The following is a 24,473-nucleotide window of genomic DNA, read 5'->3' as shown; positions in this document are numbered from 1 at the left end:
TGCAGGAAAAACAGAACACCAGTTCAACCAATCACATTTATTTAAATGACAAACCGCCACTCAGAGGGATCATTTTCATTGGAAGAAGAGTCACATGATCTAAGCTAAAAAGCCTGTCAGTTAACACAAAGACAGACTGAAGAGTGAAACTACTCTCTCTCTATTTACCACATATGAAACAAGACAGAGATCACATGACTGTGGAAAGTGGTTTATTGAGAACCAGGAAGTGAATATACAACAAACAGCTGACAGTGTGATTCTCAGAGTGTGGTTTCATCTTTAAACCCGTGTGTGTGTGTGTGTGTGTGTGTGTGTGTGTGTCTGTGTGTGTGTGTGTGTGTGTGTGTGTGTGTGTGTGTGTGTGTGTGTGTGTGTGTGTGTGTCTGTGTGTGTGTGTGTGTGTGTGTGTGTGTGTGTGTGTCTTTGATAACACTGGAAAGCCTCACACACAGAAAAACACCCACAGAGCTCCGCCCCCTCCAGGCTTACAGCCAAAGAAAGCAGTCAGAGACCCAGTTTCCCAGCACAGACCAGGTCCATCCTGGAAGCAGCTCACCTGGTTGGGCCTGAGCAGTTTTTGCTGTCAGACAGGTGTAAAGACTCTGAGAACACTCTGCACACACATATGATGACTCCACCACTGAGGCTCCAGTAGATACACCTCGGTCCACATTCAGCCTGACTCTAACAGCCTGGATCAAACACAGAGCTGCTGCTGCTGCTGCTTTTCCTTCTAGCTGTCAGACAGAAGTAGAACCAGCTCCAGGTCCACAATCAGGATCAACTACTGGGAACCAGCATCAGTCCTGGGGCACAGACAGAGAAAACAAGGAGATGGTTCATCGTTAGAACAGGACCTGCACTGCTTTAACCAACAGCTCCACACTGGTCCCCACAGTCTGCTGGTGTGTAGCAGCAGATGTGCCGGCACAAAGACTACAAATCTTTTATGATCTATTGAAATAAATCATGAGGATAAATCAAAGCAGCCTGCAGCAACACCTGGTTTTGAGCTGCTTGGGGAAGAAGTTGTAGACTCTGCAGAGCGCCATGGCAGGATGTCCACCTCCAGGGGGCGTCATGGAGTGAAGCCTGACCAATGGCATCACTGGAACATAAAAAATTAAAAAAGGTCTGAACACAGAAGGGAAACTTTGACAAGTGCTTTTATAAAACCTCCACATGTACCCGAATGCGTTATTCTCCATGAGACCAACATCTCCCTGAGATCTAGAAACACCTGGTGCCCTCACACAGTTTTAATGTCTCACTGAGGAAGCTGAATTATGAATCATTTTTCCAGTGGGCTGTGTGTGAGACACCCGGTTTTACTGTGAAAGGAGCAGAACTCCAGACGACACTAGTTTTACAGAAAGATGAAACCATCAGCAGTGTGTTCAGTCAGGAGCCGATCCATCAGTGAGGACCTGAGCTTTCATGTGATGAGCTGATGATGTCACAGAAACACTGAGTCACCTGACTTAGGCAGAACATTTGTGAAGCAGAGCTCAGAGTCGGGTTTGAAGAACATCTCCTTCTGAGGTCTCCACAAGCTCAGAGCTGCAGCATCTTTGCTCCAGTCCTCTGCCTGTTTCTCACTGAACCTGTGAGCCAAAGATGTATCTGCAACACAGACAACAAGGGTCAAAGGTCAAAGGTGATAGCTCAGGCTGAACTGTCACAGTTCTAATGTTTTTTGCCTAAAACTTAAACCCAACGATCCAACTGATCCAATCAGTCCAAGTTATCTTTACTTTGGACGAGCTGAAGCCGTTCAGAAGCTCCGTCAGCTTCTGGAAGTCACAGCTTCTCTTTTCTTTGCTGCAACTTTAGTCTGGTGTTTATTCATTTTATTCTGATCGAATCTGGTTTTAGTCTGGTTTAAACTGGTGTTTGACTGAGTGCTGGTCTGACCTCCACTCTTCCTCCTGTAGATGACTCCAGCCAGGAACAAGATCAGACCCAGGATCAGTCCTACGGCTCCAACGATGATCAGTCTCTCTGTTTCAGGCATGGGTGGCACTGAAGACACACAGGTGAGAGTCACACAGGTGAACGGACACACAGGCGGTGTACAGGTGTGTCGTTACAGACTGGTATTTACCCCAGTTAATAATCAGTGGTTTCTCCAGGCTGGCGTGCTCCACCATACAGGAGATCTTCTCTCCAGACCTTCAACACAAACACAAACCAACATGACTGATATTTATCTGATTTGTGTGATCAGCTGATGGTTACCTGATCACCTGCAACACAATTTATATGGATGGACTTGACTCACAAAGATGTGGAAAAGAGAAATTATGGAAATGTTCACATAACTGAATCAGCAAACGTCCTGTTTTAAACTTTCAACAATATTAAAAACAATCTTGGGGACTTCCTGTTTTCGATCTGAATTTTCAGACAGTTCCTGCTGAAACACTCATCTCTGCAGAAACTGGAACGTCGGATGGGTTCAGTTTTAGCAGGAATGAGGAAGAAGAAGAGGGAACAGGTTTCACAGGCTGAGCTGTGAATATGGGATGTTGTGGTTATTCAAACTGAAGTCAGTGAGCTGGAGCCACAGAAGAAAACTTGGACAAAGATCAGAGTTAACAGCCTGAGCTGAAGGATCAGACCCTTCAAACATCACCATTGAAGGAGTTTGGTGCTGACAGTGGAATTATCCTGGAGAGGGCGCACATGGTCAGTCCTGGTCCCAGGTTTGACCTGGACTCACCTGGGCATGTACTCCAAGTGGGAGTGGACCTGGTAGAGCCAATCACCATTTGCAAACTCTTCAGTGGAAGTGATGTCAGAGGTTATTTCCTGTCCATTTCTCAACCAGGTCACTTTGATCTGTTTGGGGTAGAAGTCATAAACGCTGCAGACCAACATGGCAGGATGGTGACAACCAGGAGCCATCGTGGAGTGAAGTCTGACTGATGGTTTCACTGGAACATCAGAAAGAGGATAAATGTTTTTACTTTGTTCAAAGTTACAACTGCAACACAATAAAGCTGAAGTGACTGTATAAATATAACAAGCCTGAAATGGCTACAGAACTACAGAGAACATGTAGCTTTAACTGAATGTGTCAGATTAAACCTTCAGCAGTGTTTGCTGTAAACTAAGTGCAGAGAGTTCAGTCAGGACATCAGTGTGATGAAGTTTATATGATGATCTGATGATGTCCCAGAATCACTGACTCACCTGACTTAGAAAGAACATTTGGGTACCAGATCCCAATGTTGGGTTGGCAGTACTTCTCCTTCTGAGCTCTCATTGCAGCGAGCTGTGCAGGATTATTGTTCCACATCTCTGCATTCTTCACACCAAACTCAGTGTATCCAACATACTTTCCCACATCACTGCTGAACCTGACAAACTCCAGCTTGTTGTAATAGTACGAGGTGATGAACTCGATGTCCCTTAGCTCACTGGAGTTAAACAGGCAGCGAGTTGAAGTGTAAGACTCATATCCATCTGAAACACAAAGATCAGATAATCACTCTCCTATAGTAGTTTGGGAAACCTTTTAGAACATGTTGTTGGAATGATATGATCATGATAGCTTCACCTTATTTAGATCATTAAGCTTAATAACAGAGTATCAGTTAAATTTCATATATATAACAACAATTCACAAAAATACGGCAGACCCTATAGCAAGGGTCTTGAACTCCAGGCCTCGAGGGCCGGTGTTCTGCAGGTTTTAGATATTATCCTGTGTCAACACACCTGAATCTAATGATTAGTTCATTACCAGGCCTCTGGAGAACTTCAAGATATGGGCTGTGTCCCAAAACGTAGGCCGCATCCTTTGGAGGAACTGGCCTTCTATTTTATTATTTTATTCTATTCTGTACAGTTGTGTACTGTATTTATTCTTATTGTATTCTAATTTTTGCTTCATAACTTTTGCACTGTCCACTTCTGTGACAAAACAAATTTCCCACGTTTGGGACTAATAAAGGCTGCTCTCGCCAGCTCGAGTAACCATTGAACCCCCTGGCTAGCTATCAAGTTGGTGGGTAACAGACGGAGCACAGACGGAGCACTTTTACAAATATGCGATGTCTTGATAAACCAAGCAGATATTTGGAGTTCACACACCCACATTCTCGCCAGAAAATATGTTAAAAGTTTATTTTGTGACCCAGAAAGAATAATATGAGTAATATTGAAACTTAGTAGTAGCCGCCATTGTTGGAAACTCGAATTGGCTGGGTCGCGCTATGAATTCTGGGATATGGTGGGCCACGAAGGACACATCTGACCCCTTCTTCAAATTCGTGGAAAAGGAGAACGCATTTGTTGACTGCATTTTAAGGAGTCTATGAATTGGGACAGCCTTTGTCGCCTGGCCGTGCCGTAATCGGCCTTCAAATGCGGCCTCCGGAGGATGCAGCCTACGTTTTGTGACACAGCTATGTTGAGGAAGTAATTCAGCCATTTAAATCAGCTATATTAGATCGAGTATGCACATTGAAGGATATATCCTGGTTAAAAATGTCAAGAGTCCTCACAGAGTTACTGGAGAAAATCCTGTCCAGTTTTTCGTTGGATGCGATGTTTCTGAAATTTTTCTGAGGTTCAAATATGAAAACAGTTTGTCTGAATAAAGGAGAACAGATCGACAAGTTTATGTCTTTAAGACATACCTGTATGTTGTGGCAACATTTCAAAACAATGTATTTTTGTTGGTTAATAACACAACTCTGTGTGACTGGATAGTGTGTTTGTAGGCAGAGTCTGAATAGGAATAAGCAGAATACAAAAACAGAGCGTCTTCTGCATATAAATTGACATTTAGCTTCATTCGTGTGGGAATTAGCCACTTTGGGGTCCTTAGGGACTAGAAAAGCGCTATATAAATACAGGCCATTTACCATTTACCATTTAGATGTACAGTTAAAACAACAGAGAACTGTGGAGTCTCACTGTTTGTATAAGTTCAGTTAAGAAGAAGAGATGTTAACCACTTCTCACTTTGTTTCATGAGTTATTTGTTCCTAGTGGCTTGCCTTTATTTTTACTTCCAAAGGGAAATCTCTTTGTATAAACTACATGTACTCAGTATTTCACATTAAGACCATCACTTTTTTTTCCTCTGCAAAAAATCTTTGTGAAAATTTATCAAACCCTGCATTCGATCTTTATGCAGATGACACAATGATCTATTGTTCAGTTACTTCAGTAATACAAACTCTTAATTTCCTCAAGCTGCCTTGGATGATGTTCAGGTCCATAAATACAAGCTCATGTTAATCTCAAATGGCAAAGAATGATAGCTATGTTTCCTAAGATTAAAACCATTCAATGGGCTGAAATTGAAATGGTCACATCTTATAGATATTGTTAGAGATCAGAATTTGTCATTTAAAACTCACATTCAAAGGTAGGTGAGGAAAACCTTTTTGTAACTTTTTTTTACCTTTATTCTGGTGATCTGCTTTTCATGAATGCCCCTGCTTAGTACTTGAAGAGGTTGGGGACTGTCTACCATGGTGTTTTTTGTTTTATTACTGGTTGTGGAAATTGACTGCATCACTGTTTTCTGTATGTTGCTGCTAAATGTCCATGGCTGAAATTGTGAGAAATGGTTACCCTGTAGAAGTTTAAGTCAGTTTAAAGGAACAAGAGAATAACTCTTTAGTCTGTGTGACTGATTTTAATTGTTGCTCTTAATGCAATTTTTCACCTGTTTGTATGCAATATAGTATTTGTTTTAAATTGCCGTTATGTGTTGTATATGTTTTTACTTTTACTGCCGTGATGCCAGGTCTCTCTTCCAAATGAGATTTGAATCTCAATTAGATTCTTTCCTGAATTAATAAGGGTTAAATGTTAAATACATAACATTTAAGTACATTTACTTTACATATAAATAGTTTCTGGTGTGAGACCAGGAGGAGACACAAATCCCTGTGGCACAGCTGATAGACCAGGAAAGTTACTTTTATAATTGATTAAATACGAGTAAAATAAAGCAACAAAAAGATCTTTGTGAAATTATTTGCCTTATTCAGTTGATTAATAAGTAGACTGATGGATGAATTCATTAATCCAGCTGTGATGCTGTAAAGCTTAATGATAGCTGAAGCAGTGAACTTCAGCTCTGAGAGACAGACAAGCATCATCACCGATGTAGGTTACAGTGCATCAACCACAATGAAAATAATATCACATCTCATCCTTCACTTTCCTTAGATCAGTGAACACTCTGTGTCTGTGACTGATCAGGTGTTTGATTAGTGTATTGATCTTACCTGCAGTGCAGATATTGATGAAGAGTAGGGTGAAGCATAAAAACTTTGAAGCCATGTTCCTGAGTTCTGCTGGACAACTCTGACACAGTCTGACTGAAAGCTGCTGTAAAAACCAGAGTGCAGGGTCACATGACCTCAGCATCAGCTGTTACCAGGAAGAAATCTATTTATAACATTTTTTTTTTGACAGTCCAGGATGTGCCCCACCTCCAGCTACCCTGTGTTGCTATTTGGATACCTGAAGCCTGATGGATGTTGTCAATTATAAACCAGAAACTCACAAATAGGTTAAAGTATTTCATATTACTCTCATTACTGAGAGATTTTATCAATTTGTTGGTTTATTCGGCTGTGATTTGGTGAAGTTTACAGTGATCAGGTACAGAGCAGCTGTGGCGTTCATGGTCAGTGTGAAGATATAAGGGAAGCAGACATTTATATTTGATGTAATGATGCTGAGTAAAATCACTGACTGAATTTGACCCTTTACACTAGCTTTATAGAGTCTAATGGTTGAATTGCAACAGGTTTTGGACATGATCGCACAGGAGTTAAAGATATTAAAAAAGTGGTTTGATAGAAACAAATTCCCTCTAAATTTAAATAAAACAAATTTATGTTATTTAGAAACTATAAGAAAAACATTAACATTGACATTAGTCTTAATTGCCCCTTGGGCATAAATAAAGCCTTTCTGATTCTGATATCTACAAAGGGATAATACCATTAAATTTCTTGGTGTGATCATTGATCATAAGGCCTGTTGGAAATCACACATCACTTAAGGAAAGTTAGCACGGGGCTATCTTGAAGAAAGTAAAACAATTTCTGGATAGGAAAATATCATATATGTTATATTGTGCTTTACTATTACCATATATGAGTTATTGTGTAGAGATTTGGGGAAATACAGCTGAAAGTAATATTCAAATTATAATCATAATGCAGAAAAGGGCTATTAGATTAATAAATCAGGAGGGGTATAGGGCTCACAAAAACGCACCCTTTATTGAGACGCAAGCTATAAAATTCCAGGATCTGGTGAAGTTTAAAACAGTGCAAATAATATATAAGGCAAGGAAAGGGATGCTCTCATTCGAAATGAGTAAATAGTTCTTAGAGAGAGAAGGGAGGCATAATTTTAGAGGGAAGTGGAATTAAACAATACAAACTGTAAGAACAACTTTGAAAAGGATGTCTATTTCAATAGCGGGAGTTAAATTCTAGACTGAGTTAAAAGAAGGAGTAAAGGTCAGTAGTGATATAAACCAGTTTAAGAAAAAACTCAAAAAAGAAATTTTAAGTAAGTATAAGAAAATATTTTTTTGTGATGTTATGTTCTAAGTTGAAGGCATTGTATAAGTTTTTGTTGTTCAAACTTAAATAGAATGATGAGGAAATGATGTAAACCTAAGGCAGTGGAGCTAAATAAGTATATACTTCTGCCTACTCCTGTTCAAACAACTGAATGGAATGATATTATGGAATGTTGGTGAATGTATGTGTTTGAAATAAAACTGTACTGAACTGAAAATCAGTCAGATAACTCATAAAGCATCATCTTATGTTTTGTTGTATTCAGTTGAATCTGTCGATCAGCTGATGAAAAAGAAAAATCTACTGAAGCTCAAAATGCAGGTTTTTATCCATTTTTAGACTCATCCCTAAGTGACTGTTTTGTCATCTCCATCATTACACAATCCCACATCAAGCTTGGGTTGTTACGCCCCAATAACACTGGAATACTCCACCAATGACAATAAAGGAGCTCTCCACATATGACACCTTTAAGGAATATCTTAAAAAACTGGTCTGAAAAAAAAGAAGGTGAATGGATCACCTTTCCCCAGAATCCCCAACCAGTAACTTACCTGTGAAATGTACTTTGCACTCAAACATCCACCAGCTGCAGCAGAGCTCAAATGTATCTTCAATCAGCCTGAATGTTTAATTTTGTATTTAAATGTAACCCTCAGAAGCTGTTTGTGGGGGTTTTCACATAACATTGATGGGTTTATAAACCAATAATTAACTGTGATATGGCATTTAAGTGACTAAATAAAGTGTAGTTTGAAGACAGACCAAACTGGCTCAGCAGCAGTGTTTCAGCACCCAGTGACACAACACTGAATCAGGGAGTCTTTGCACTCTGACTGGTTGTTGTAGAGGATGAGAACATCTTAAAGCAAAGCCTGCACAATCATATTTTATCATCAATAATTACAAATATAAATAAAAACATGATAACAAAATGAAAGGAACTGAGATCAAACTAAATGAACTCAAATCTTTGTCAATAAATCTTTAATGACACAACAAGCCTTCTGGTTCACATCACTGTTCTCTGTCATCAAAAACTCTGTTAATATTCAGTCTAAGTGAGGATGAGGACTGGAAGGTCTGCAATCATTCTGACCTGCTGACGCTGTTTTTAAGGACAGGGTTTCTTCCGGATGTTTGATATGTAATAAAGCATATAAAATATCGGGATGCAAAAAAACATCTATAAAGAACAGCAGTTTATCTGAGGATGCTTTCTACTGGCACCGGAGGTAAAACGGCAGGTTCCGTGTAATCAGATTACAAACTCCTCAGATTTATTAAGACATCAGCCCGACCATTCAGAGTCACTTGGTTGCTCTGATGAGTAAGAAGATTCCTGCTGCCACACCGAGGACACCGACAGTCAGACCCACTCCACAAAACATGGCAGGTCCAAGAATGAGATCAGAGTTCTCCACAGCTGCAGACAGAAACACAGAGAGTGACGTGAACCTTCACATCTGGAAACAGTCATGGAGTCCCACAGGGTTCAGTGCTGGGAACTATACTTTTTATTTCAGGCAATATTATTAGAAAACACTGCATCATTTTCATTACTGTGCAGATGACACTCAGTTGTACTTATATATTAATGCTGTAAAAACTCACTGAAAAGTCTTCAGCTAATCCAAAATGCTGCAGCAAGAGTACTGACAGAAAGAGAGAGCATATTTCTCCTGTTTTGGCTTCCCTTCATTGGCTTCCTGTTAAATCCAGAATTGAATTCAAAATCCTGCTCCTCACATACAAGGTCTTAAATAATCAGGCCCCATCTTATCTTAATGACCTTGTAGTACCATATCACCCTATTAGAGCACTTCGCTCTCGCACTGCAGGCCTACTTGCTGTTCCTAGAGTATTTAAAAATAGATTATGAACTAGTAATACTGGTAGATTAAGATTAAGCTTAAAACTTTGCTTTTTGATAAAACTTCTGTCTCTGATATTGTTGACTCTTTACCTTAGAATATAAAGCACCTTGAGATTGCTGTTGTTGTGAAACTGTACAATGTGAATTGAATTTTGAATTTTCTCACCATAGAATTTGGTCATTGGTTGTATCAGGGCCACATGTTCCACGGTGCAGCTGTAGACGTCTCCCTGCTTTGGGATGAAGTTCAGTCTGGACGTCTGTTTGAAGGAACCATCTTTGTTGGGGAAGGGAACGCTGGTGCTCATTCCTTCTGTGACCTTCTGCTCGTTTTTGGTCCAGGTGACATTGACGGGAGCAGGATAGAAACCGGTCACATGACAAATCAGAATGTTTTGGACTCCGAGCTCCACATTTAGTACAGTGTAGATGATCAGGCTGGAAGGAGGATCTGTGCACAAAGATGTACAGGTTACTCACAACACCACTGCACTGAATATGCAACAGCATTGCAACAAAGAGGAGTCAGTAAGTATGGGACCTGCACCGACTCTGTGGCAGTTGTTGTTGTTTTTTTCTCTAAAATGAATTTAACTCACAGGGTGAAACACTTTGAGGAGTGTGTGATTGCTGTTATGAGCTTACTAAAAACAAGAAGAGAAAGCACAGAAACACTGGATGGACCTGAGCTTCTGCTGAAGTGTGTTTTTACTTGAATAAACAGAGAACTGAATGTTTGAAGATCCTCAAACTCTTGTAATAAAGAGGAAGTTTGATCTCCGTGTTCCCAGTTTCACTCCTGTGTGTCTGAGGATTTTTAGTCTGTATTGTTGTGTCGTTGAATCAGCAGCTCGTTACATGGAGCTGAAGTTCTGTTTGTGTGTTTTATCTCTAAGAGTTTACATGTTCTGGTCTTCATGGCTGTTGTTGTTGTCACTGAGGATAAAACCTGTTGTTTCCTGAGTAGATTTATGAAACACCGACTGCAGCACCGCGTGTGTGAATGATCTTGATGAGATCAGGTGCTGGATAGTGTTTCCTGATATTTAAACATTTCTGATAAATGTTTCCAGGTTGTGCTGGCAGATTCTCTTAAATCTTCATTTATCTGTCATAAAACTGATGCTTCATGTTTCAGCATGAACTCCACTCTCTGAATGTTTCTGCTCTTTACATGTGGACTGATGATTCGTGTTTACCCAGTTCTTTGGGAACGTCCTTCATAGCCTGACGGGTCACCTTCAGGTTTTGTTTGCAGACCTGTTGATCAGCCACAGCTTGTTCATATTGACCTGGAAAGGTAATGGGATCTACAAAGGGGGGCAGAGGATAGATTATTTCCTGTCTGTTAAAGTCAGCGTACCAGACCGCCTCATCATCAAGTATCAGCACGGCCTCGCCATCAGTATCTGAACAGCCGTTGATCTGGTTGTCCCCATGCAGAGCTTCATGGTGTTAGGAGGAGAGAAACAGAGGGTGGAGTCAGTGTCTGTCAGGTTCATACGAGCCAATCACCTATCAGAGCTTAAACCTTGTCATGCAGGACAGTTCATCAAACTTCAAATAGAAGCACAATTGTTTCATTTAAACTAGCAGACCTTGGTATTTCAGTGCTGAAAATCATTGCCTTTGATTTATGAGTCTACAACAAACATATATGTTTAAATGTTGCTGAAGTGAAGCTGTTTGACTTTTTACAATGTGTCATGAGAACATGCTACATATTTGACCAAAGTTTGTAACTTCCTGTCGCACAGCTTTTATTTATTTATTTCAGATTTTTAACTCAGGCCACCCAGCGCTGGACACATCACACACAGACTATCTGGCAGCTTGGGTAACATCAGACAAACACAGCAAGCCCCTTTACAACCCACCTCCACCCCAGCTCCATGCTCTCATGCTGTTAGTAACTAAAGCAGTGCCACACGTGTGGGTACTGGTGTCCGATCTGTTCTGTGCTGCCAAAGATAAACTACTGTGAGACTACTTAATCAGTCTCACATTAGTAAATCAGTTCACCATGCATAAAAGGGCTAAAACACAAGAGTTCATGAGTGAATCAGAGACTCACCATCAGCAGAGACACAGAGGACTGAGGACAGGACGGGAAGCAGCACCCACAGCTTCATCTTCATCAGCAGCAGCAGCTCTGTGGCTCTCACACGCTCTGAATCTCTGTGAGCTCGAACACACACAGCAGCCAATCACAGAGCAGGGACCACATGATGTCATCAGTGACCAGGCACACACAAGCAGCAGACACACATACACACACTCATACAAACGCACACTGGACAGATGGTACACCGGTGACACCTGGTGGATGAATGGAGAACTGCAGAAGTGATCTGGTGACATCTCTGTAATTCCAGGAGGAGTTTGAAACATCATCAGACTCAGGCTATGTCCACACATACACGGGTATTTTTGAAAACGGAGATTTTCCGTTTTAGTTTTAAAAAATAATCCCGTCCACACGTAAAGGCAGAAATGAAGGAAAACGCTGCTAGGAGCATGCCAAAGCAGCAGGTGGCGCTATATTCCTAACCGTGTAGAAATGTTGGCCAATCAGAAGTCTAGAAGCCTCGGTGGGAAATAGTAAACAAAGATGGGGCGTAGAAGCAGAACCGAGTCGTATGTGTGGAGGGACAGTAACTGTGTGTGTATATGTAAGCATTTAAACACTTCAGAGAGGACAATTAACAGTAACAGTACTGTAGAAATTAATTTCACCGAAACAACAACAACGTGGCGCACACTGTGACGTCAAAAAAGGCGCAGACCTTTGACGTTTTCTCCGTTTTTCTCGTCCACACGTAAATGCAAAAACGGAGTTATAGAAAATATCCACCCTGGCCGGAGTTTTTAGAAATCTCCGTTTTCAGTGACCAAAAACGCAGTTTACGTGTGGACGAAAGGTGCAAACGCATAGAAAAATCTGCGTTTTCAAAAATACCCGGGTACGTGTGGACGTAGCCTCAGAGAGGCTGAACCAGCTCTAGGCCTACTCTGTCACCAAACTACAAAGTACTGAACGCTGTCAAGACTTACAGAATAAGACTTCCTCTCTTCCTTTCCTCTCTCCTCTCACCTGTGGCAAACAACATTAGTAACATCTCATTTACTCACACTGTCTAAGCAATGTTCCTGTTGTCCCAATATAGTCAACTCTGGGTACCATCTGGTGATACCTGAAGCTCCTTCATTTAGATTCTGACCAATAAAAGTCTCACAGAGCTTCATGAGCCCTTTCAGTGCCATCTTTGTTGGGGCTGTTTAAACCATAATTCTCACCACGAGCTTCCTCTGAAGACACTGTTGTCTCTAAGGATCATTCATGCCTGTTAAAGATGTTAAGACATATTATTAGGAACATGATGAACACTAACAAATGTTTACTCTGAGGAGCGATAAAGATGTTTCCTAAATAAACCTGCTTTACGTTTGAAGAGTCCAAAAAATGAACTCCTATCTGCTTTTACGAACCACTTTTCCCTGATCTTGGTGGAAAACGATACAAGGTGAAGGACAGGTGTGAAGGAGGACAAATAAGGACTTAGGACAGGAGATAAGCAGTGCACTGAGGGTCCGACTGCACCTACACTCAGACTCCATGACAGCGTCACACTGGTAACACAATAGAAACTACAATCTGCAGAAGGCGGACTACAAAATGTTCATGTCACTTCACTCCAGTGTGTCTTAACACTGTTGTTTTATGCAGGTCGTTTAAAACAGATCATGTGTGAAAAGTTTCCTTTTATTACTCGTGTTGGAATTTGAAAGAAACAGGAACACGTAGGCGGAGGGTCAGCCTGTGACTGTGGACGGGTGTTTGTGAGGGTGGAGTTAGAGCAAATGTCTCTGAAGCAGTTCAGTTTCACACTGAAAGCCATCAGAATCACACAGTTACGGAGTTTTAGTTCATCTTAGTGTTTTATAACTGCAGACAACTTCGTGCTCTTGATCTTTATGTTGTTTTTTTAATTTCTGCAGAATATTTATTGAAACCAGAAGCTAGTGAAGGAGGTCCAGCTCGTTTCTCAGATTCAGCTCTTTTGGCTCAACACTCTTAGATGGTGTCACTCTTGATTCATGCATTTATTCATGCAAGTTATTTCTTTAATTCAAACACTGTGAAGTTCTTTTTGGACGTTTAGGTGCATTTAGATTCATAAAGGAGGAAGAAACAGGAAAAGGTTGAGTAATGTTCCCTCTAAGCTGCGCGCGTGCGCACTGCTGGCACGTCTCTGCGCACAGGAAATCTGTATTGTGCACAAAAACAAATCTAACCTGAATTGAAATTAAAATAAATACGTTAACAAATCTGTTTTGCGGTGTTAGTGACTGGCTGCTCCTGTATGGGATTAGAACGATGCCACCTTATCCCATAGTCCAGCCAATCATGCGATTCACATTCGTATATACGCAGCTAATCAATGTGGTTGACAGGCTATGACAGCGTCCTTATGTGCCGACACCGGCGTTTTAGCTAGCAAAGTGGCGTGGCTGATGTGGAGTGAAGCCCCGTTAATGACAACGTGTACAACCATTGGAGATGTGAGCAGGTCAGACGGAACAACTGACGGGAAAGTGTGGACTTTATACCAGTTTTTAAATTGTGGGAGGCCACGTAAAACCACAGTTACGCTAAAAATATCTGCAATGTTTGGTTTTTTCCTATTGTTGTTTATTTTTACTGCGGAAGAAACGGTAAAACACCTTTTTATAAGGAAAATGTTGGAAAGCGCTCTCCGCCTGTGAGCAAAAACAGCCCCCCTCCCAATTCCCCCAGCCTTTCCTATTGGTGGAAAAATGTACCATGTGGATCAATCAAAAAATGATGTGGCAACATGAAATTTTGTTGTTTAGGAAGGGGGAAGTTTTAGGAGTGATGGCGTGTATTGAGATGTGAGAGATTTGCGACGTTTAGAGCAAATCTTGTGTAGTTAGTGTGTAGTGTAGTCAATAGTTTTGTTGTGTGTGTCAGAACAATGAGGCGACTGCTGAATGTTACAGGTGTTACAGGAGTGATACATCTCCTGTTGTCAGGCCTGCAGGTATCAGGCTGTTGTTCTCCTTTATCTCATAGTGGACAGAAATTATTTTTTGGAGTGGCACAAATAATTTGTGTGGCATCAAATTTGATGCAGAACAGCTGATTGTTCTGTAAATAGTTTGAAATGTTTATTAAAAAAACACCTTGGCTGCATTTTTAGGTAAACAGCTGCAAAAAACTTTGTTGTTTGCAACACTCAGTTACTTTTTTGAAGAAGTAACTATATAATTAATTGCTCAACATTGCTCATTATATACTGTATTTTGCAGGGAGAGAGTTACAGACTCTCCCAGACCACAGACTCATAATACAAGTCAGAGCAATAAATAAATAAATAAATAACATTTCTTCATGTGACCGGCTGTGGGCTAACAGGACGAGTCTAATGATTAATTTTTTTAAAGTAATGAGTAACCTGTAGCAGCTGCTTCTCTGGTCCCATCCTCCTTTTTACTACACGCGCCCAATAAAAGCTTCATTAGTGTGTCTGCTCTGCAACCTCAGAGCTGCTCTTCATGTGATGACGTGTCCTTAAGAAATGATAGGCCACAGTGGCCTTTGACCTTTAAGCTCTAATCAGTTCATTCTTGGGTTCAGGTTAATGCGCTAAATTGAAAGAGGTGTGCTCACAGTGCTGAGCAGCTGTGCTGTTCATGGTCAGTGTGATTTCACATGAAGGACAGCATTTAAATTTTACAGTGATGATGGTGAGTCTCATTTTCACTCAGCATTCACAGATGACACCTTTACACTAGCTTTATACTGACAGTTATAATAAGCCCCGTATGGGAGGTCAGGTAACACAAGCTTTGATCTTACCGACCTCAGTTTAACCCACACAGAGCAGCAGCAGCTCAGCTGATCACAGCCTTAAACTAAAGTATCTCACAAAACAGATTATTGATATTTACAAATTATTATTTATCCCTCCTCTGCATCACTGCACGTGAACTTTGACCCCTGCTGATGACACATTTTATGTATTTCTGATAGTTTCAATTAAAATCTGCTTGTTTTTTTTTTTTTACCTTTTCTGATGTGATTAGGTGATCACTTTTTCAATGAGTTATTGATCCCAGGAGTTCAGCTATTCGAAGCTTCATCCTTGTGAATTAAAATGTTTTTAGTTTAAATGTTTATTCTCATAAATTAGTTTTATTCAATCATACTTCTAAAGTAATAAGTAGTTATTTACCTGCAGTGGCTGCCTTTCTTCTGTACCTCCTCTCTTTGGTCCTCCTGGTACATTTTAGGATCTCGACCTCCTTCATTATGGAGTCTGGCACTGCGTCAGTGGGCAGAAGTAGACAAGGAAACACAAACTGAGGAAAGGAAACCAGCAGTGAGAATAGAGCTTCTTAAAAATATTTTTTTAAGTAGATTTCTCTTTTTTATTTTTAGAAGTGACATAAAATGGAAATATTCAAGTATATATATTTAAATTTTCATGTAAAGCATCAATAGTCAAAGTACCTCAAAACTGTACTCAAAGTAAAAGTACTTCTCAGTCTGTCTAAACTGTAGTAAACTTTGGCCTTAGTGGTAGATGTATTACATCTTAACTTTTTCATGTCCTTGAATCTAAAATCTAAAATGTGAGGCGGTGCAGCTGCAGACTCACAATGCTGTGAAATGTTTATGAGTGGATGAGTGGGTCTGTTGCTCTCTCTTAATCTGGATAAAAACAGATGAATGTAAACGCAGTCATGTGCAGGCAACTTCACTTTCTGAAACAGGGAAACATGAAGCACCATAAAAATCATTATTTCTTTTACATCACGCACCCACTCGTGCTGTTAAAGACAAACCTGCAAATATGTAGCCGCAGGGGGCGTGGCCTCTCTTTTCGCCTTACAAAGGCAGTGGTGTCAAACATATGGCACATGGGCCAGAACTGACCGGCTAAACAGGCCAATGTGGCCCACTGGGTCGGTTTAGATAACACGACCGGAAACGGGGGCATGGATCTGAAATTTTCAATTTATTTTTATCAGGTTTCAATTTTCTGACCAATAAAGACATCGCTTGTGGTCTGTAACACACAGAGTTAAAGACAAATAATCAAATCACAGACTGCTCCTGTGATTTACTACACCAGCTTTACTTTATAGTGAAGAAAAACTGAGACCCAGCATTAAAGATGTACTTAATTTACTCAATAAATTAAACTGTGCATTCAAAATTAAGCCGTAAAAGAACAGCGGTGTTATTGTTCTGCTCCTATCCCCATGCTAGCCTGAAGCAGAGCAGATTCATTCAGCAATCAAAAGGAGAAGGAAATAAAACGTAAGAATAAAAAAAATAATCGCCATCAAAAAGACAAATGGTCTGATGAAAAAAAATGACTGCAAATTAGGAGAAGCCTCAAACATCAAAGAACGTCAGCTTCAGCTTTTAGATGAGAAACTTTAAAAGCACTTAACGTTAAAAGTTTAAAAGCACAGAACCTCTGATGGATCTGCAGCACGATAACACCTGACAACCTGCTCTTGCAGAGTCCTGTTTCTGGTGTCTGAACTCAGTGATAACATGATGAAAACCACATGTATGTGGGAGCAAACATGTGAGCCATCACTGATCTCGTTTCACCTCTCAGGACCTCTTCTGCTCTGAGTGGTAACAAACGTCACATCTCTACTGATCCTAAAACTTTCCCACCATTCACCTAAATGATTTATTTGGATTTATCTGTTATCCTGGAGGATATGATCGGATATAGGGAGTTTACATTTCCTTCAGAACAAAACTGAGGGTATAAAATCCCACACACTAAGGGACCGAGTTCACGCTCCCTCTGAGGGAAACAAACGTTCAGTTCAAACGTCTCTTGCTGAAACTTTATTAGACTCATTAACTATCTGTGTTAACACGTGTAGCTGCCGGACACCGCCCGGTGAACCGTTAATTTTCACCGTTACGCCGTTTGTTTTCCGCTGTGCTCGCCTTTCTAGTCAGGCACAGCTCAGGACACCTCTCTCCTCGCTCCATTCTCCCGCCCTCCCCGAATAGCGCCCAATCAGCGTCGCAGATCCGTGAAGGCTGGGGCTCAACTTCGCACGCGATTGGTCACTTTTGCGGTCGAGCACGAGGTCCCTGCCGTGGCGTATAAGAGCGCGAGCTCGAGTATCTGAGCACGATGAAGGCAGCTAGCCGTTAGTAGCTAGTCGTAGCAGAAGTGTACTGTTATAGTTGAAGTCACGGGCCGTTACAGAGCACACGCACACTGACAGGGACATGCACGGGGAGCTGGGTGCGGGCTTGTGTTCATGCACACAGCGGGTTTCCGGTGGTGTTTCGGGACTTGTTTATCTTTGAGGGGCGTGTGTGTTTGCTCCGTGCTAGGCGGCTAGCTGCAGAAGCTAACTGTGTTTGTTTCTTGTAGTGCAATTGAATTATTCATGAGGGCTCGCAGGGATTGGCGGAGTGAGCGACGGGGGCGGGGCTAGGACGGGGTTTCCTCGGGATTTGGGGGGCGCACGCACGCACACGCGCTTACAAAAACATAAACAGGATATTTCATAGACTCGGAGGGTGAAGTCTGGACGGCGGGCGGTGATCTCTACAGGACACTGTGAGTATAATCGATCAGCCAGTGATTGATTATTGATCGACGACGTTTGCCTGATTTGTTTGGGTGAAGAACTTTGAGCTAATCGCATTAAATCAATGGTGCTTCAACGATATTTGTAAGAATTTTTATTTCGATTATTCTTCAAAGTAAGAGTCACAAATAAAAGTGACACTTTGACGCATTAATCAAAAAGAACTCATGGAGGTGCTTTTACTTTGAAACATCAGGATGTTGAACTTCCTTCAGGAGGTCACAGTTACGTTTGAAATGCAGTTTTTGTCTCGTTCACCACTCTGAAGTTTACTTATTCTGCTCTATTTATCACTAAAGCCTTGTTCAGCGCACTCCACAACTTTGTCCCTGTTTGGCTGCCCTCTGGAAGCCTGCTGAGGGGCATTAACACACACCCATCTAATAAGGTTTCAGCAAGAGATGTTTGAATTTAACGTTTGTTTCCCTCAGAGGGAGCGTGAACTCGTCCCCTCAGTGTGTGGGATTTTATACATATTTCACAAGTCATTCATGGATCAATATTGTTGACTGATTACAGCCTCAGGGGAAATAGAAGATGCTCGATGAGTTTTATCGTCATACAGATCAGAGCTTCCTGTGTGGCGCTTAGAGTTTTAATGTTGGCACACATCGCAGTCTGATTGGGAGGCTGTCAGCTCAAAGAAAACTAAAGTTGTCAGGTTACATACAAAATTTCTGGAAACCATCAGGATGCAAAGCAGAGGTGGCAGGGATGTCTGATTGGCTGTGTGATGGAGGCAGGTTATAAAAGAAAGTTCACGCTTAAGTCAGTGCTGAGGGTCGTTCATCCCATTTTCAGCTCAGATTTCCCTCAAAACTGCTTTCATTGAAAGATGCACTTCCTTATGGCACTTATACTTAAAGTCCTTTTAGGGATGAAGTTTGGGCTCCTTCTGTGTGTTTTTCTGGCACTGAGGGTCATTTTAAAATGAGTTTTTTAGAAAACTTTTTGAGTTTAAACGTCCCTCCGGTGTTTCAGGGTAAATATCTGATCCCGTGGAGCTCAGGTTAATGCAGAATGAGCTTAAGGTCTGTTTGCAGATGGTGTTTGACGGGCGGTGCTGCCAGCATTCACACGTGTGTGAATGTTTATCCCTGCAGTTTAGCTTTCTCCTTTCCAGCTGATCCAGGAATGTGCAGGGGGAAATGACGGTCCCAAACAGACTAATCGCGGTTGTTCCAGGCTGTGTCAGTGTGATGTGTAATTAGAGGTGGAGGTCATGTTACGATGTGCCTACAGCGCAGATTTAACCATGAACATGAATCTCACTTTAGGAGGGAGAGAGACAAGTTCGCTTTGTTTGACAGGAGCAAACCTGGGACAAACACTGTTAGCTAAGCGGGCAGCAGAGTGGTTAGTTTGCTGAACTATCAAACAGCGCAGCGTGTTCATAGTAACTGATAACATTCGTCACTTTTACACAAGAACATAATTTATTTAGATTTTTACGTTTTTGCAATAATCTGCTCAGCTGCTGTTTTTAAAATCAGTCGTTGTCAGGTTTTTTTTTCTGCGATGTGTATCTGATATTGGTAAATTTTAAATTTTCTTTTAGCTTTACATGAAAAATTTTCCTCAATAATAAAGAAGAACTTACTAAAACATACCTGAAAACGGGAAAAGCAAAAAACTAAACGGATAAAGAAATAAAACCCTGAGTGAGGATAAAAACACAATTAACGGATAATAAAACTTTTGGTGCTGAGTTCAGGTTCAGCTGGGTTTTTTCTGTTTGTATTCACTCTTTTAATAGAGGTTCATTAATGAGGTTACGATCGATAATTTAGTAATTATTATACAATTATGTCTCATGGTTTATCTTAAGTGGCTGAATCTGATTCCACCTCCTTCTTCTTTTGCAGGTCACTGTGATTGGCTAGACGGCGGAAGATGATGTCAGTGGACAAAGAGGCTGTCCTCACCCACGAGGCGCCCATCAGACTCAGCCCCGTCTTCCCCGCTGCCATCAGCCTATCAGAGCAGCCGCAGCTGGCTAAACCCCTCCCCATCATTCGGGCTAAAAATGGCCTCCAGCCGCCTGACGACAGTCAGCCGGCCCTTCCGGCGCCGCCTCCTCCTCCTCCTCCCCCACCGACTCAGCGAATTGGGAAGAGGCGTTACTCCATGGGCGTGGGCTTCAAGGGGCTGACCAAGCGTCGACGCCGCGCCAACAGCGACAGTCTGTCAGAGTCTGTGTTACCTAGTCACTTCCTGTTGGGCGGGAACATCTTTGACCCGCTGAATCTGAACTCGCTGTTGGACGAGGAAGTAAACAGGTGAGGAGATTATTGAAGGATTCATTCAAAGATCAATGCAACGTTACAGGTCATAGAGACAGAATTTTACACTGACACCACCTTTATGCTCTTCCCCTTTTCTTCAGAACAACCAATCAGGAGACACCAAAGTGCTCACCCCTGCCGTCACGGGGCGAACACCCCGTAGAGATCCTGGTGCCTCGTGACATCACTGATCCTCTGAACCTGAAGGGAGGGGGGCAGGGGGGGGAGGATGGACGAGGGGTCCTGCTGTCCCCACTGAAGTCCAAGAGGAAGCACAGGACCCGACACCACAAAGTAGGAGGAGGGGACGGCGAAGGAGACAAGGAGGTGGCAGCAGCGCCGCTGTTTCCCCACACTGGTGGATTCAGAGGTGAGACACCTGCAGCTTTAATGACACCAGGTGGACGAGCAGGAAACTGCAGCAGCTCACACAGAAGATTTACAGGTTTTTCTCATATTTAATACAATATGTGATGCAGCAGGTTACGAGTTACATTTTCTTTTTCAGTTTTTTGCTCGTTTTGCGGGTTATTCATATGTGTAGTTATTCGCAGTCCAAGGTTCCTCTGTATAACTGTAATAATTGATCTGCATAGTGCACTGATGGTTTTGTACTTTTTCCTGTGAATGTCTGATTTGAGTCTGTAGCTTTAAATCAGAGATGAACCGTAACAACGGCTCTGAACTTAGTGGATGAACTGGTGTGGTGGGTACACATAAACTGAGAAAACAACCGGTGGGACTGTGTCCTTACACTCGCTCGTACCTGGCTGCGGCTGTTCTACCTGCAGAGTCCACCTGAGTGAAGTCTGTGCATGGACTTGTCTCTTTTGTTGCCTGCAGTACCGTTGTTGAAAAAAGAGGGCAGCATTCCTCCATCTCCTCTCCCCTGTGAGCTCAACACTGCCATCACCTGCCGAGACGACGTGGCCCCGTCCCCCATCCTGCCCAGGAGGCACACCCACCCTCCACCAGGCCCCCCCCACAAGCCTGGGAGCCAGGGTGACGGGCGGCAACGAAAGCGGCGACGCACCACCTCAACGAGGTCGGCAGATGGTGCTGGAACCACCACTGTCACAACAAGCAAATTCCAGACACCGTTAGTGGGAGGGGCTAAAGCTGCCAGGTGAGTGTGTCTTCTAAACTGAGTAATCACTGTGATCTGATTGGGTGTCTTTATCTCATGACATCTGTACCACCTCCTGCAGGTGTGGAGGACCTCAGACTGGTTCCGCCCACCCCAGAGAGAAGAAGAACAAGGACAAACACCGCTACCAGTACGGGAACCACAGCCGTTACTATGGCTACCAAGGTTTCTATGGAGACAAGTGGGAGGGGCGGGTTGGGGCAGAGGAAGACCCACGGCTCCGGGTCCTCGAAGCTGATTGGTTCAGAGACAAGACGGTTCTGGACGTGGGCTGCGGCACTGGTCACATGACACTGGCTGTTGCCCGGAGATTTAACCCCACCCACATCTTGGGGGTGGAGCTAGACAAGCAGCTGGTCCGTGCCGCCATACAGAACATTAGACACTTCCTGTCACATGACATGGTGGTGGAGGACAGAGGGAAGAGGAAAGACACGGTAGCCCCGCCTCCTCCCCAACAGGAAGGGGAGGAGGGGCAGGAGGAGTTGATGAAGGAGTTCCAACAGGCTCTCTCGCTCCTCTCCTTCCCTCTGTCCTTCAGGGTGAGTCGGGGCCCTCTCTCAGCTCCCCCCCTTCTCTCTCCTCCATCCTCTTCCTCCTCCAGGTTCCCCAGTAACATCACCTTCATCCAGGTGAGTCTCACTCTCCATCAGACCCCTCGCTGGTGTGCAGCCACCACTCAACACTGTGACTCCTCCCACAGGGCGACTACGTCTCAGACAGCGAAGCTTGGCCTGGGCGGGGCCATTATGATGTCATCATGTGTCTCAACGTAACCAAGTGGGTGCAGCTGCAGTCGGGTGACGCAGGTGTGGTTAGACTATTCAAACGAGCCTATCAGAGCCTGTCGCCAGGTGGAATATTTATCCTGGAGCCGCAACCATGGAGCAGCTACTGCCACAGCAAGAGAGCCTCGGTAACGCCTAGCAACATGAATATAATCATATGCAGTTACTGTGTGTGTGAGAACTTTACTCATCCTTTCATCTCATTCAGCAGCACATGTAACCAGTAAAAAGTTCATTTCTGTGGTTTTTCAGAAAACAACGTTCAGTCACTACAGGAGTTTGAGGCTCAGGCCTGAACAGTTCACCTCCTACCTGACGGACAGCGTGGGCTTCAGCTCCTACAGACTCATCACACACACAGGTGACAACATGCACATATACACCCATCAGGGCTCCGGTGTATTCTGGCTCATGTTTGACCACTTGTCTTGGCAGGATGGGTAGAGTTGTTTAAATTTGTTGGTTTCCGGGAATGGACCTGTCCAAAGATTTTCCATAAAGTTGTTCTCTGAGCTTTGGGAATGCCGTTCCAGGCGTTTAATTTTAGCCTGCTTTATCCCTTCCAAAACCAGGTCTGATGTGTTTGTGATCATTGTCTTGTTGGAACACTGAGTTGTGTTCAAATTTTAATCATCTCGCTGTTAAATAATAAACCATTAAACATGTTTGCCGTACACTTATTCAACCCAGAAAAAGAAAAATTAAACATTAGCCTGACACTGGTGCCTGTGTGAGTGGATGGATGACCACACCACACGGTGGTGACAGAAATGCTGAAATGTCTTATAAGTATGTGAGCCAGCTAATGCTACCTAGCCTAGCTGTATCCATAGACTGTAAGTTAGCATTACTGCTAATGTCCCCAAAAGGTGATTCTGTTCATCTGGACGTAGTGTTTTGTGGGAGTCTCGACTTCTGAAGAAGTCACTTGGATGAGTGACGAAACGTTTCTCCCACAAAACGCTACGTCCGGATGAACAGAATCACCTTTTGGAGATTTACTTTCCTGGATGATTGAGAATGCATCAAGACATTACTGCTAATGATTAACATCCCAGTAAAATCCTGCAGTTTCACTGAGCACACCTGCCGCTCACTCCTTGGTGTGATGCCTTGTTAGTTAACAGCAGCAGGCCAGGTGAATAACTGCGGACGTTTACCTGAAGACTGTCAGACTCACAGGTGTGTGTGAGATCTGAGCTGTCTGCTTGTGTTTCCAGGTAACCAGCGGCCCATCTACCTGTTCCATAAAGGCTCTGCACAGAAGAAGTGAGCTCACACCTTCGGCGTCCTTCTGTTTCTATGGAAACAGCATTAAAACTGTGACTGAACAAGCTGATGATGTCGCACAGAATAAGAGAGAGAACTGGAACCTGATTGGATGGCAGAACTCCTGCGGATGTGATTGGTTGAGTACCAATCACCAGTAACATGATTTTTCCAACCAATGAGATTTCCTCACACAGAGGTGATATCATGTGTCTGATGCTGGGATTATACTGGTTGTTGATCAGATCAATAAGACTGTAAACAGACTGTTAGTGGGCCTAAAGCACAAAGAAATAACTGCGTTTCCATTGGCCGCTGGATACCAACAGGAAGTGGTTTTTCATATTTCTTCCACTGCTTTTTTTTTCCTGTCAAAATAAAGCGACTGACTCAAAATCTCTGAATTAAGGCTGCTCATTTGTCTTTCAGGTTTTATGTATAAAAGTAAAACATATTGTCAACTCCTCACAATATGACCTGAATTGGCATTAAATTTGTTAAACCTGCCTCAGATTGTCTCTTTCATGCTCTCTGCTAATAACCAGTTAGATGGAGACCTGGATATTCAGAGGATCTGTGGAAAGCTGCAACATTATAACGTGGAGGAGTACCATCTCTACTCCAGGTCCTTCCTGAAGGATCAAGCTCCCCATCCCAAATATAAGAGGGACAGCACACATCCTTCAGATGAAGATGAACAGAATCAGTGACAGAGTACAGCACTGGTGGAGTCCAACATGATGCAGGTCTAGAGCAAGCAGCTTTATCTAAAGGAGACATCATGAAACTCGGATCTAATCAGTGCACAAAGAAGAAATGAGGTGTGCAGTGATGGTCAGGTGATCAGACGTGAGCGAGGACTACAAACAC

The 24,473-nt window shown here is 42.6% G+C and overlaps 3 protein-coding genes across 3 annotated transcripts; 1 reads left to right on the top strand and 2 right to left on the bottom strand.

Moving 5' to 3' along the window:
• Positions 1–787: 787 nt before the first annotated feature.
• On the bottom strand, positions 788–6,312 carry LOC134621345 (H-2 class II histocompatibility antigen, I-E beta chain-like). Its single transcript, XM_063467802.1, has 9 exons — positions 6,258–6,312; positions 3,199–3,471; positions 2,929–2,939; positions 2,726–2,844; positions 2,108–2,175; positions 1,918–2,025; positions 1,480–1,626; positions 1,006–1,111; positions 788–809 (listed from the first exon to the last, which is right to left on the bottom strand). Exons 1-9 carry the CDS (start codon positions 6,310–6,312, stop codon positions 788–790), a joined length of 909 nt encoding a protein of 302 aa, XP_063323872.1.
• Positions 6,313–8,577: 2,265 nt separating this feature from the next.
• LOC134624345 (RLA class II histocompatibility antigen, DP alpha-1 chain-like) lies at positions 8,578–11,617 on the bottom strand. The gene is made up of 4 exons (XM_063469329.1): positions 11,525–11,617; positions 10,650–10,895; positions 9,617–9,901; positions 8,578–9,000 (listed from the first exon to the last, which is right to left on the bottom strand). The coding sequence occupies exons 1-4, from the start codon at positions 11,586–11,588 to the stop codon at positions 8,885–8,887; spliced, it is 711 nt and encodes a 236-aa protein (XP_063325399.1). The 5' UTR covers positions 11,589–11,617; the 3' UTR covers positions 8,578–8,884.
• Positions 11,618–17,641: 6,024 nt separating this feature from the next.
• Positions 17,642–24,090, top strand: LOC134624322 (7SK snRNA methylphosphate capping enzyme-like). Its single transcript, XM_063469297.1, has 8 exons — positions 17,642–18,083; positions 19,980–20,393; positions 20,501–20,769; positions 21,243–21,525; positions 21,608–22,178; positions 22,250–22,462; positions 22,587–22,695; positions 23,555–24,090. Exons 2-8 carry the CDS (start codon positions 20,008–20,010, stop codon positions 23,605–23,607), a joined length of 1,884 nt encoding a protein of 627 aa, XP_063325367.1. The 5' UTR covers positions 17,642–18,083; positions 19,980–20,007; the 3' UTR covers positions 23,608–24,090.
• Positions 24,091–24,473: the final 383 nt, after the last annotated feature.

This window comes from Pelmatolapia mariae, linkage group LG3_W (assembly GCF_036321145.2).
Source record: "Pelmatolapia mariae isolate MD_Pm_ZW linkage group LG3_W, Pm_UMD_F_2, whole genome shotgun sequence".
Taxonomy (NCBI): Eukaryota; Metazoa; Chordata; class Actinopteri; order Cichliformes; family Cichlidae; genus Pelmatolapia; species Pelmatolapia mariae.
Note: the sequence above shows the minus strand (reverse complement) of the source record. Positions and strands in the feature narration are given on the sequence as shown.

Excerpts from the sequence above, each read along its gene's own strand:
- LOC134621345 (XM_063467802.1), bottom strand. The coding sequence starts at position 6,312 with ATGGCTTCAAAGTTTTTATGCTTCACCCTACTCTTCATCAATATCTGC. Across the intron at positions 2,176-2,725 it reads CACTTGGAGTACATGCCCAG|GTCTGGAGAGAAGATCTCCT; the intron begins GTGAGTCCAGGT and ends TTTGTGTTGAAG. Across the intron at positions 1,627-1,917 it reads CTACAGGAGGAAGAGTGGAG|ATACATCTTTGGCTCACAGG; the intron begins GTCAGACCAGCA and ends TCTGTGTTGCAG.
- LOC134624345 (XM_063469329.1), bottom strand. The coding sequence starts at position 11,588 with ATGAAGATGAAGCTGTGGGTGCTGCTTCCCGTCCTGTCCTCAGTCCTC. Across the intron at positions 10,896-11,524 it reads CCTCTGTGTCTCTGCTGATG|CTCTGCATGGGGACAACCAG; the intron begins GTGAGTCTCTGA and ends AACACCATGAAG. Across the intron at positions 9,902-10,649 it reads GGACGTTCCCAAAGAACTGG|ATCCTCCTTCCAGCCTGATC; the intron begins GTAAACACGAAT and ends CTTTGTGCACAG.
- LOC134624322 (XM_063469297.1), top strand. The coding sequence starts at position 20,008 with ATGATGTCAGTGGACAAAGAGGCTGTCCTCACCCACGAGGCGCCCATC. Across the intron at positions 20,394-20,500 it reads TTGGACGAGGAAGTAAACAG|AACAACCAATCAGGAGACAC; the intron begins GTGAGGAGATTA and ends CCTTTTCTTCAG. Across the intron at positions 22,463-22,586 it reads GCCACAGCAAGAGAGCCTCG|AAAACAACGTTCAGTCACTA; the intron begins GTAACGCCTAGC and ends GTGGTTTTTCAG.